Source organism: Polypterus senegalus, chromosome 10 (assembly GCF_016835505.1).
Source record: "Polypterus senegalus isolate Bchr_013 chromosome 10, ASM1683550v1, whole genome shotgun sequence".
Lineage (NCBI taxonomy): Eukaryota > Metazoa > Chordata > Cladistia > Polypteriformes > Polypteridae > Polypterus > Polypterus senegalus.
The window spans coordinates 147,051,518-147,064,081 of NC_053163.1; the positions used below are offsets into that span (position 1 = coordinate 147,051,518).

Below are 12,564 nucleotides of genomic sequence, written 5' to 3' on the forward strand. Positions count from 1 at the left end.
TTGATGTACAGATACACCATCTGCAGCGAGATGTTCTTGTAGGTCTTTGGAGGTGATCTGTGGGTTGTCTGTAACCATTCTCATAATCTCGCACATATGCTACTCCTGTGTTTTTCTTGGCCTGCCAGACCTGCTGGGTTTAACAGCAACTGTGCCTGTGGCCTTCCATTTCATGATTCCATTCCTTCCAGTTGAAACTGACAGTTTAAACCTCTGAGATTTAAGTAGCCTTCCCCTAAACCATGAGACTGAACAATCATTGTTTTTAGATCTTTTGAGAGTTGCTTTGAGGATCCCATGCTGTCTGTCACTCTTCAGAGGAGAGTCGAAGGGAAGCACAACTTGCAACTGACCACCTTAAATACCTTTTACCACTTATGATTGGACACACCTGTCTATGAAGTTCAAGGCTTAATGAGCTAATCCAACCAATTTGGTGTTGCAAGTTATCAGTATTGATCAGTGACAGGTGTTCAAATCAGCACAATTACAAGGGGACCTAGATTTTTGCACAGCCAGTTTTTCACATTTGATTTAATTTCGTACAACTAAATACTGCTTCACTAAAAATCTTTGTTCAGAAAACACCGCAGTAGTCAGATGTTCCTTGGAAATGAAAGACATACCACTGTTATCTTTTTTGTTGAAAGTAGAGTCAATTATTATGCAGGCTGAGAGGGGTTCCCAAACTTTTTCAAATGACTGTTGTGTCTTTTTCCATACAGCCAGAAGAGAAGGGGAAATTTGATGGAATCTTTGAAAGTCTGTTACCCGTCAATGGCCTCTTGTCTGGGGAGAAGGTGAAGCCAGTGTTGATAAATTCAAAGCTACCTCTTGATGTATTGGGACGGGTAAGTTTGTTTTTTTAGTTCTGTTGGGAAAAGGCCACGATAGGATAATGCACTTTAAAAAAAATATATTCTTATCATGTTTCTGGGTAAGATATTTAACTGTAAAGCACAAGGTTGCAGCCTTTCCTCCATATGTGATTTACCAAGTGATCTTACTTTAGATGTTTTGCATGTGTGCTTTTGTAATTATTGTGTTAATAAGCTTTGGAATTATTTGAAAAAATAATTAAAAATATTTACTGTATCGTGAGAGTGAGATAAGATTCAGTATTTACTTGTTGTGTGAGAAGACTTTTGAAGTCCACCCACTGTCACTGCAGACTTTAAAATAGGTGGACACCATATTGGACTGTATTATATCATAAACATTTATTATCTTATTTCTGCACGAAAACACGAGATTAAAAATTAATCTTGGCCATCGCTACAAACTGTATGGGGTGGTACGTAACATACAAAAAAAAATCATTTTTTTGGGTGTCATATTCCTTTATTTCTACCTTTATACTACAAAAATAATTGTATTGTGTATTAGTTTGTAATATCCTGTAAACACATTAACAGTGCATATTCATTTCATTAAGCAAACAACGTTTAAAGGAATATTCCACCTAAAAATAATACCTTAATCTGTTATTAACCCTTCTTTGTTTGTAGTAATGACTGAGAATTTTTTTTAAATATTATTTTATGAAGTATATAGATAACAGAGTTCCAGACACAGTAGGCTTCTGTTGGGACAAATTCTAAACAAACTGCAAGCAAAATCAAAACATCCATGGGGAAAAAAAAAAGAAAATCTCAATTTACTCATGTTTTATAATCCACTAGCAAAATATCCAGTTGTATGTTCATAACGATCCAAACACATCCCCCTGTGAATGGCTAGGAAGTGTACAGAAATAAAAGTGAGATTTTGAGTTTGATGTCCACACTTCTAGGTTTTTCAACAGCAGCTTATCAAACAGCATGATTGAATTGACTTTTACCTTATCGAACCACCTCCGATATGCACAAATTTGAGGTGAACTTGTCACCTGATAATGTTTTTACTTGTTTTTCTTTCCTAATTATTCTCCACTCTCAGGACTTGCTCAGCAGTATTCATATACAGGGAGTCCTCGTGTTGCGACACAGTTCCGCTCCTACAACAGTGATGTAACCCAAATTTTGGTGTAAGTCGAAACACACTCTAGCCTAAGTCACTTACCTACCTTAACACATTTGCAAAATCATAATCTAGAACACAAAATCTAAGCCTAAGAAAAAAGAAAAGGACATAAAGATACTGTACTGTACACTGTACTGTAGTAACAGAAAAAAAGAGTGTAAAAAAATCCTTACCTTTATTCCTTCTCAATTTTTTTTAAGTTTTTATGGGACTGAGTGTTGTAAACTCGAAACGTTGTATGTCGAAACGTTGTAACCCGAGGACCCCCTGTAATGTGAACTGCAATGAATTGTCCAATGAATTAGTGGGGAGGCTGATCTTCAATTCAAATGTTATTTCATTTTTCAGTGTACTCCCCAACCATTCATGACAAGATTTACCAGAACTGTTTTATTTAAAAATATTTAGCAATATGTTAGCCAAATACATTTTTTTGAGCATAGAACTGGATATCTGACATGGATTATGTGACACAAGGAAATTGTGATTTTTTTCACAGATGGTTTATAATTGCTTGCTAATTGTTTGGTGTTCATTCCATGTTGTGTCAGGTACTTTCTTATGTCCTATCTTCATAAAAGCAAGATAAAAAATGTATCGGCCATTGCTACAGGTAACACGGGGTAGGTGACAAATAAAAAATATTTTTTGGGTGGAGGATTCTTTTAATGTGTTATGCTTAGGAAGCCAGCAATAGTCTTTAAATCCTCACTTTTGATTTTAGTTTGAACTTCTTAGGTACTAGATCACATTGCCTTCCTGTGATACAGTGCCCTCCACAATTATTGGCACCTCTGGTTAAGATGTGTTCTTAGGCTTCTAATAAATTCTTTTTTTCCCCAAAAAAATATAGGCTCACAACACAAAAAAAAGAAAAATCCAACCTTTAATTGAAGTACATTTATTCTTTGGGAAAAAAATCCCACATTAAAAATACATTTTTTACATGAGATCATGTGTGCCAGGGGTGCCAATAATTGTGGAAGGTGCTGTACAGTACTTTCTTGCAGACTCTTCTAATATACTGTTAGTATAAAGGATGCCATCCTCTTGTGTACCATTTTTTGTTTTGTAGTTTTCTGTCGGTTTTCAGTGTATAAAGTTGAACCATTGTTTCATTGATCAATGTTTTTGTCGGCAGTACTGCTAATCTCTAATAAGCTTGGATCTGGATTTGACACCTTGTACTGCATTTATCAGAAAAGCAGTTAATCATTATATAGTGACTTTCATAGTGGTATAGTATAGGCATTGCTTATATGTCTACTTAAAGTTAGAAACTCTTAGATACAGTGAATACGTTGTGAAGTGTAATACATTTTATGAAGTATTAATTAAATATGAAGTATTATCTCACACATTTATCTAAAGTAATTTACAAATTACAAGTGCAAAGTACAATTGTTCTTGTAAATTTTTAGACTTTGAAACATAGGTTGGTTGATCAGAACGTGGCGATGCAGGTTCAGATGATGGAGTGGACTGAACTAGTAACCATTAGGTCTTGCAATGTATAGATATTTTTAACATCTGTGATCATTTAAAAAAAAATTTTGTTTTTAGAACTTACTAGTTTGCTGTATTAATAAAGTTTATGTTTCTTGTAGGTGTGGGACTTGAGTGACATTGACAAAGATGGACACTTGGACAGAGAGGAGTTTGCTGTGGTGAGTGTGCATTGTCCCTCAGATAAGAGGAACTTCCTTAAAATAAGTAGCACGTACCTAAAACCTAAATCTGTAAAGCCAACCTGATGAGTAAGTACTCTCAAAGATAAAACTGCACCTTGTGAACATTTTTAAGATGTAATCTTGATTTAGAAAAGGTTATCTTAAAGGTTTACCTGTTTTTTTTCCCCTTGCATATCATGTAGGCAATGCACCTTGTGTACAGAGCATTGGAGAAGGAGCCTGTTCCTTCTGTATTACCTAGTTCTCTAATTCCTCCTTCAAAGAGAAAGAAAAGCCCAGCTTCGCTCCCTGGCTCAGTACCAGTACTTCCAGGTTCTGTGCCTGTACTCCCTGCCAGTCCGCCACCGAAGGACAGCCTACGCTCCACACCATCTCATGGTAGCATGACCAGCTTAAACAGTACTGGGAGTCTTTCACCAAAACATTCTGTAAAGTCCACTCAGGTGAGGTCTGCTTACTTCCACATAAAGTAGAATTTTAACTTACCACATCTGTTTATTTGTAGGTAAGGGCTAATTTCATTTAGTCTGGATAGTGCATTGGATAACCGGGCACTAGGCTTGTTTTGATAAATACTTTTTTTACATTGTTGCAGCATGCTCTGTAATTTTGTTAATTTTAAGTAATTGTGATATACTGTAGTGTTGGTTATTTAATGTTAAACTACAGGGATATAGGTTCTAAAAATAGGTAAAGTTATATGAGAATAACATTCAAACTCTCCATGCTGGGAGCAGCCGGGATGTGAAGCAGCAGCTTTAGCACTGTGCCACCATGCTGCCCATGTTCACTTTAAAATTAGTCTCAGTGCTGCATTATAAGGATAATACTAAACATACAAATAATGAAAGATAAAAACTATAAAGTCTTATGAAATAATATGCAACCTTCTTTTAGTTCTATTGTTTTACAGAGTTAAAGTCTGCATTAATGCTCCTCTCACTTTGTTAAACTCCATAGATTAAATTTATTGTTCTTATATCTGTTTTTTGTGTTCCACCTTCATTGGCCTTGTTTCACTTCTGTAGAGTATACTGTTTATCACAGCTTTCCTAAACCCTTCTCTTCAGTTCCAAAGATGTTTTTTTAGAAGTCCATTATGGAGGACAGCTCCCCAGAATTTCTGCCATGCACTTCTAACATTGGCTATCACTACTGTGCCCCACCTCTACCTCTGCTGAACACTTTTAGTGACAGAACTTCCTTACTTTCTCTAAAGCATTCCCATTACCAATATCTACATTTTCATTTGCCTTTCCTGCACAGTGCCTCTCACACTACTACATCTTTTATGAGCCCACTTCCGACAAACTGTGGAAACATTGGATTGAGTTTCTTCCAACATTATTAGTACACACGCTGAATGGGCATGCATGCACCTTCATGCCTAAACCTCCAACAGTCACTTTGGTCTTTCTGGCATTTACCTTTAAAGTTTTCATTTCAGCATCATCTCCTTCAGTTCGGCTTTACTTTATCTATTTGTATGAGATCATTAGCTTACAAGAGCTCCCATATCAGTCATTTACATGTTTCTCTGCTTACTTGCTTCATCACTGTCATAAAGAGCAGTGGATTCAGAATGGATCCCATGCAAAGTCCCAAACTTACTACATTCTGTCTCTTTTTGCTCTCAGCAATACAAAAACCTCCATGAACTTTCTAATTAGTATCACTATTGGATCCAACATGACCGTTCTAGTCACCACTTAGTGCTGTCACCTTCTGTAGGTGCCTCACAGGCACCAGCCACCATCACCTTACCCAAAACTTATCTTTGTTTTAATTGCTTCTGCCAGCCTATGTGGACAAATGCTGAGACTATACTCATGAATCATTTACCAACAATCATCTTAAAACATGCTAGTTTCCCCTCTTTATGCCCACCATTTTGTCTGCTAAGTTTTGATATTAATGCATCAACCTCTGCATTGCATTAATTTCTCCCGTGCCAGAGCAACTTGTACCTAGCACTATTTCCACTTAGCATTTTCCCACCTTTACTTTCCCATCCTGTCTCCTGTATGCAATGTGAATGAACTCATCTTCTGTTCAGTACTTCCACTATTTACCCCAATTTTACCATCATACTCCCAGTATTCCAACTTTTAGTCCTTGTACTCTATCATTCACACCTCTTATTCATTGCCTCATCTTCATTTCCCTTCAAGCCAAATTACATTGTCATCAAAGGGTACTTTTGTCATTACATTACAAATTGGTATAATTAAATGGATTACCTTGTAATATTTTCAATGACCCTTCTGTGTCTCTGTCTGCCTGGAACATTAAAACAGTTGTGTTGAGAACAGGCCATGCATTTCAACAAGCTTGTTCATCCTGTTTATCTAGATTGTCCAATATAAAGAGTTTTAAACATCCCTAAAGTTCTTCTCTCCACAACATTACTTGGTAATTTATTCTATATGTCTACAGTTCTTTGTGTGAAGAAAAACTTCTAACATTTTTTGTAAAATCTGCCCATAACAAGTTTCCAACTGTGTTTCTGTGCTCTTATTGAATAATTTAGTTTAAAGTAACAACTGGGATCCACTGTAGTAATTCCCTTCATATACTATCTCACAAAAGTGAGTACACCCCTCACATTTTTGTAAATATTTTATTATATCTTTTCATGGGACAACACTGAAGATATGACACTTTGATACAATGTAAAGTAGTAAAGTCAGTGTACAGCTTGTATAACTAAAATAACTCCGCACACAGCCATTAATGTCTAAACCACTGGCATTTAAAGTGAATACACTCCTAAGTGAAAAATGTGCCCAAAGTGTCAATTTTGTGTGGCCACAATTATTTTCCAGCACTGCCAACTCTCTTGGGCATGGAGTTAACTAGAGCTTTACAGGTTGACACTGGAATCCTCTTTCACTCTTCCATGACAACATAACGGAGCTGGTGGATGTTAGAGACCTTGCGCTCCTCCACCTTCCATTTGAGGATGCCTCACAGATGCTCAATAGGGTTTAGGTCTGGAGACGTGCTTGGCCAGTCCAGCACCTTTACCCTCAAGTTTCTTTATCAAGGCAGGTGTGTTTGGGGTCATTATCATGTTGGAATACTACCCTGCGACCCAGTTTCAGAAGGGAGGGGATCGTACTGTGCATCATTCAGTATGTCACAGCACATGTTGGCATCCATAGTTCCCTCAATGAACTGTAGCTCCCCAGTGCCTGCAGCACTCATGCAGCCCCAAATCATGACAATCCCACCACCATGCTTGACTGTAGGCAAGACACACTTGTCTTTCTACTCCTCACCTGGTTGCCACCACACACGCTTGACACCATTTAGTTTATCTTGGTCTCATCAGACCAAAGGACATGGTTCCAGTAATCCATGTCCTTAGTCTGCTTGTCTTCAGCAAACTGTTTGTGGGCTTTCTTGTGCATCAACTTTAGAAGAGGCTTCCTTCTGGGACGACAGCCATGCAGACCAATTTGATGCAGTGTGCGGCGTATGGTCTGAGCACTGACAGGCTGCCCCCCCAGCCCTTGAACCTCTGCAGCAATGCTGACAGCACTCGTATGTCTAAAAGACAACCTCTGGATATGATGCTGAGCACGTGCACTGAACCTGTTTGGTCGACCATGGTGGGGCCTGTTCTGAGTGGAACCTGTCCTGTAAACATGGGATTTCTCAATTTTTTTATTTTTAATAAATTTGCAAAAACCTCAAGTAAACTTTTTTCCCGTTATCATTATGGGGTGTTGTTTATAGAATTCTGAGGAAGAAAATTAATTTTAATCCATTTTGCAATAAGGCTGTAACATAACAAAATGTGGAAAAAGTGATGTGCTGTGAATACTTTCCAGATGCACTGTATGTAAACATAATAACTTGAGTTTGCTTTCACTTAGGACAACCATATTTTGCATACAAGTATTAGGTACAAAACAGATTTCTATCAACGTTTGGGTTATTTCTGTTAACTGGAAATGTTAATTTACTTTTTATTCATGCAGCTGCAGAGTCCTATTTATTCAACTTTACTTTTCTAATAATTGTTCAATATATCATTAATTTGCTTTGATTTGAGTTGTTGCTGATGGTTCTTTAATGTACATAATTTAAAGATATAATCATTGTCTTGCTGTTTTCTCCTCAAATATCAATCCCCATATCGGAGTATACGAGAAAGTCGAGGGGAGACCACTCCCGATTTTTTTTTCTTCTAAGTGATTATTTTGTTTATCTCTGAAAGCCTTAATAAATGAGTATGGTTTGGACCATTTTGCTTCTGAGAACACAGTGGATCAGTCATTGTTTCCGTATTATTGTAGAAAAATGCAAGGGTGGTCTTGATGATCTTGGATTATAACAAATTCTCCACCAGAAGAATAGGTTTATTAATAAAGAAAAAAACACACCATGGTAGAGAACTTCTCATCTGAAAATATGTTTAATTAAAAAAAAAAATAAAAACGAGACTGTACAACTTGAGTAAGGAAATAAGTATGACAAAAATGACCTTTGCATATGTATACATATTTGCATTTCCACTATATTTTTAGTTTAGTGAATTTAAATTTTCATATTTTGCTATTAATAAATCATCATCGTCAGTAATGGTAACCTTTGTTCTTCTCTGTAAAACTCCATGTGCATTTTCACTTTTAGCAAACTGTCAACTGGGTGGTTCCAGCTTCTGACAGAGGCCGATATGATGACATCTTCCTCAAAACGGATATTGACTTGGATGGCTTTGTTAGTGGCCATGAAGTCAAAGAAATCTTTATGCACTCTGGTCTACCCCAAAACATGTTGGCTCATATCTGGTAAGACTGACAAGGACTCTGAATTTATGAGTTATCCTTAAGCAAGCAGTTGTTATTTTGCTTGTCTCTTTTTATATACTGTAGGTATTATTCTAAGACCTTGTGTTTATTTGAACTTGTACAGTAGGACAGTCACTGCAACATAATACTAATCTGTGTTTAGAGAAGAAGATGAACCTTCTGGTAGTTAAGGTCATATGAAAAAGTTTGGGAACCCCTCTCAGCCTGCATAATAATTTACTCTGCTTTTAACAAACAAGATGAAAATAGTATGTCTTTCATTTTCTAGGAACATTTGAGCATTGCAGTGTTTTCTGAACAAAGATTTTTAGTGAATCAGTATTTAGTTGTATGAAATTAAATCAAATGTGAAAAAGCGGCTGTGCAAAAATGTGGGTCCCTATGTAATTGTACTGATTTGAATGCCTGTCACTGCTCAGTGCTGATTACTTTCAACACCAAATTGGTTGGATTAGCTTGTTAAGCCTTGAACTTCATAGACAGTTATGTCCAATCATGAGAAAAGGTATTTAAGGTGGTCAATTGTAAGTTGTGCTTCCCTTTGACTCTCCTGAAGAGCGACAGCATGGTATCCTCAAAGCAACTCTCAAAAGATCTGAAAACAAAGATTGTTCAGTATCCTGATTTAGGGGAAGGCTACAACAAGCGATCTCAGAGGTTTAAACTGTCAGTTTAAACTGTAAGGAATGGAATTAGGAAATGGAAGGCCACAGGCACAGTTGCTGTTAAACCTGGCAGGCCAATAAAAATACAGGAGCGGCAAATGTGCAGGATTGTGAGAATGTTACAGAAAACCCGCAGATCACCTCCAAAGACCTGCAAGAACATCTCGCTGCAGATGGTGTATCTGTACATTATTTTACAACTCAGTGCTATTTGCACAAAGAACATCTGTATGGCAGGGTGATGAGAAAGAAGCCCTTTCTGCACTCGCGCCACAAACAGAGTCGCTTGTTGTATGCAAATGCTCATTTAGACAAGCCTGAGTCATTTTGGAACAAAGTGCTTTGGACTGATGAGACAAAAATTGAGCTATTTGGTCATAACAAAAAGCACTTTGCATGGCGGAAGAAGAACACCACATAACAATTAAAACACCTGCTACCTGCTGTTAAATTTGGTGGAGGTTCCATCATGCTGTGGGGCTGTGTGGCTAGTTCAGGGACTGGGGCCCTTGTTAAAGTCGAGGGTCGGATGAATTCAGCCCAATATCAACAAATTCTTCAGGATAATGTTCAAACATCAACAACAAAGTTGAAGTTACGCAGGGGTTGGATATTCCAACAAGACAAAACACAGTTCGAAATCTACAAAGGCATTCGTGCAGAGCGAGAAGTACAATGTTCTGTAATGGCCGTCACAGTCCCCTGACTTGAATATCATCAAAAAATCAATGGGATGATTTGAAGCAGGCTGTCCATGCTCAGCAGCCATCAAATTTAACTAAACTGGAGAGATTTTGTATGCAAGAATGGAGACAAATGCCCCCATCCAGAATCCAGACACTCATGAAAGGCTATAGGAGGCGTCTAGAGGCTGTTAGATTTGCAAAAGGAGGCTCAACTAAGTATTGATGTAATATCTCTGTTGGGGTGCCCAAATTTATACACCTGTCTAATTTTATTATGATGCATAGTGCGTATTTTCTGTTAATCCAATAAGCTTGATGTCACTGCTGAAGTACTACTGTTACCATAAAGTATGTCATATATTAAAAGGAAGTTGCTACTTTGAAAGCTCAGCCAATGAGAAACAAAAATCCAAAGAATTAAGAGGGGTTCCCAGACGTATTCATATGACTGTAGGGGCACTAGAGGTTCATAATGTTGGCACATTAAGTTTTTTTTCTATTTTCTCACTTACATTTCACAGGTTTATGCAAAATATTCATAAGAAGCAGCATCTATTGCCTAAGAGTATTAATAGATGCATATAAAAAGCTCTCATTGCTTGAATACTATATTTACACATGCACTGTGTTTGATTTGCTGTTTTGAAAATACAGACATGCCTTTTATCTCTTATTTTCTTTTCTTTTTTCTTTCTGATTGTTCTAGACAAGTTTAATGAAGGTAATGCAAGTAACAACTAGAGGGAAAAAAGATAAATGAGTCTATTTAAATGTATTCTTGTCAACTGCATTACCACTTACAAGCTCAGTGCATTACACAAATATATTGAGAATAACACATATAGCATACACATGACACACCATGGTGAAACATGCAGAAAACATTATGTATTGTAAACAAAAACAAATATTTATACAGTATGTCTAGTCAACTGCATGTTGTAAATAATCACTAATATATGCTGTGAAAAGCACTATATAGCGCCTGACCCGATACAGAGTGGACACAGGAGGCACATGTAAAATAAAAGGATTTTTATTTCTCTTCTCTTTTCACAACACAGTCCCAAGCACCAGTACCACACAAGCCCTTTTCACTTCCTTGGCACCACCACTCCTCCCTAGCAACGTTGTCCTCCTCCACCCGACTCTGGCCGATGAGTGGTGGTTGCTGGCTCCCTTTTATAGGTCACCTGGAAGTGCTCCAGGTGTTTGATCAGCAATATCCGGCGGCACTTCCAGGTGTGATGAATCTGTTGCCCACACGGGCTCAGGAGTCCCAAACACAGCACCCCCTGGCGGTACCCTACAGGGCTGCCCCCAACTCCAATTCCCAGGGAGCCCTGTGGGGAACCGAGGCACTACACCAGCCCAGTGGGGCAGCCATCTAGTGTCCAGAGGGAGGTATTGCATTATCCAGGGCTGCTCCCCCTGAATACAATGTGCAGGGCATGGACGCTAGGCGCCTGTCGCAATGCAAAAGACAAGAAACAATTATGTAGACAAAAGAAGCCCTGCTTGTGGGTTGTTACACTTGGGGTCAAACAGATTTAATAGTTTTACACAACATCAGTCAAAAGTGATTTTTTTTAAAAACATACTGCAACGTCACATTTTATTAGTCTTGTAAACCAGCTGGATTGCTGATGATGCCTTTTAGAAGAACAAATTAAAGGCATAAATATGTTTAATTTCACTGTTAAAAGAACTGGTAATTCTGTCTTATTCCTATGGTTTCCCTTTTTACACCCCAGTAGGTTTCAGGCTTGTTATATTAGAAATATTATATTCTAAATTTAGATATTTAAAAGTAAATATGTTTACTTTGTTTATTTACATGATGTTGCCACCTACTGTTGGAAGTTGTAATCTTGAATGTCTCAGCTACCAACAATTTTCAAATCCAAGTGCAGTACTCACTAGAGTCCAGCCTTTTAACTTTTCAAGGGTGAAAATTATGTTTTTCATTTTAAGATGCATTTCATGTTGCATAAAATAAATAAATATGAAGAAATGACTAAATAAAGAAGTAAGCAACAAAAACATTACATTACTCATTTAATTATTCATGCTCATGTATTACTGTTTTTATGTATTTATTGTCACATTTCATGATGCATTTATTTGTATATTTTTATTTTTTTCCATTAGTATTCCTCCATACACAGAGGGATGTACATTTTTATGTATGCATGTATTTATACTTTTTTGTTGTTTTTAACATGTTTTGAGTGTTTTATTGTTTTTTTAAAGTGAATTTACTAGAAAATTGAGCAGTCAATCACAAGTGACTGACAGGTGACTACTGGTCTAACTGCAGCAATCAAAATAGTTTATTTGTTTTTTATTTATTTTTACACAGGGCCTTGGCTGACACTCGGCAAATGGGCAAGTTGACCAGAGAACAGTTCGCTTTAGCCATGCACCTTATCCAACAAAAAGTCAGCAAAGGAATTGACCCACCTCAGGCTCTCACTCCAGACATGATTCCCCCATCTGAAAGAGCAACCCCCGTATCGGTAAGAGGCACTTTGTCTCTTTGGTACTTTTAAACTTCTTTAAATTCATGAAGTGAAGCATAATCAAGTTAGGGAATGGATTTCCTGAAGTGGTGCCAGGTTTTTTTTTCTTAAAGATTGTCTCTTGTCACCCAAAGTTGTAGAGTGCTATAGAGCTCACC

General features: G+C 37.3%; 1 protein-coding gene across 13 annotated transcripts in view; it reads left to right on the plus strand.

Annotated features, from left to right (window-relative positions):
- Positions 1 to 12,564, plus strand: part of eps15l1a (epidermal growth factor receptor pathway substrate 15-like 1a) — a 280,134-nt gene that overhangs the window by 100,668 nt on the left and 166,902 nt on the right. For all 13 annotated transcript variants that reach the window (XR_005635392.1, XM_039767016.1, XM_039767020.1 and 10 more), the window contains exons 7-11: positions 726 to 851; positions 3,630 to 3,689; positions 3,896 to 4,156; positions 8,355 to 8,512; positions 12,247 to 12,403. Coding sequence is in view for 12 of the 13 variants with exons in the window: in XM_039767016.1 (XP_039622950.1) it covers positions 726 to 851; positions 3,630 to 3,689; positions 3,896 to 4,156; positions 8,355 to 8,512; positions 12,247 to 12,403 (762 nt within the window). In the remaining variant the exon portion in view is untranslated. The remainder of the gene's footprint in view (positions 1 to 725; positions 852 to 3,629; positions 3,690 to 3,895; positions 4,157 to 8,354; positions 8,513 to 12,246; positions 12,404 to 12,564) is intronic.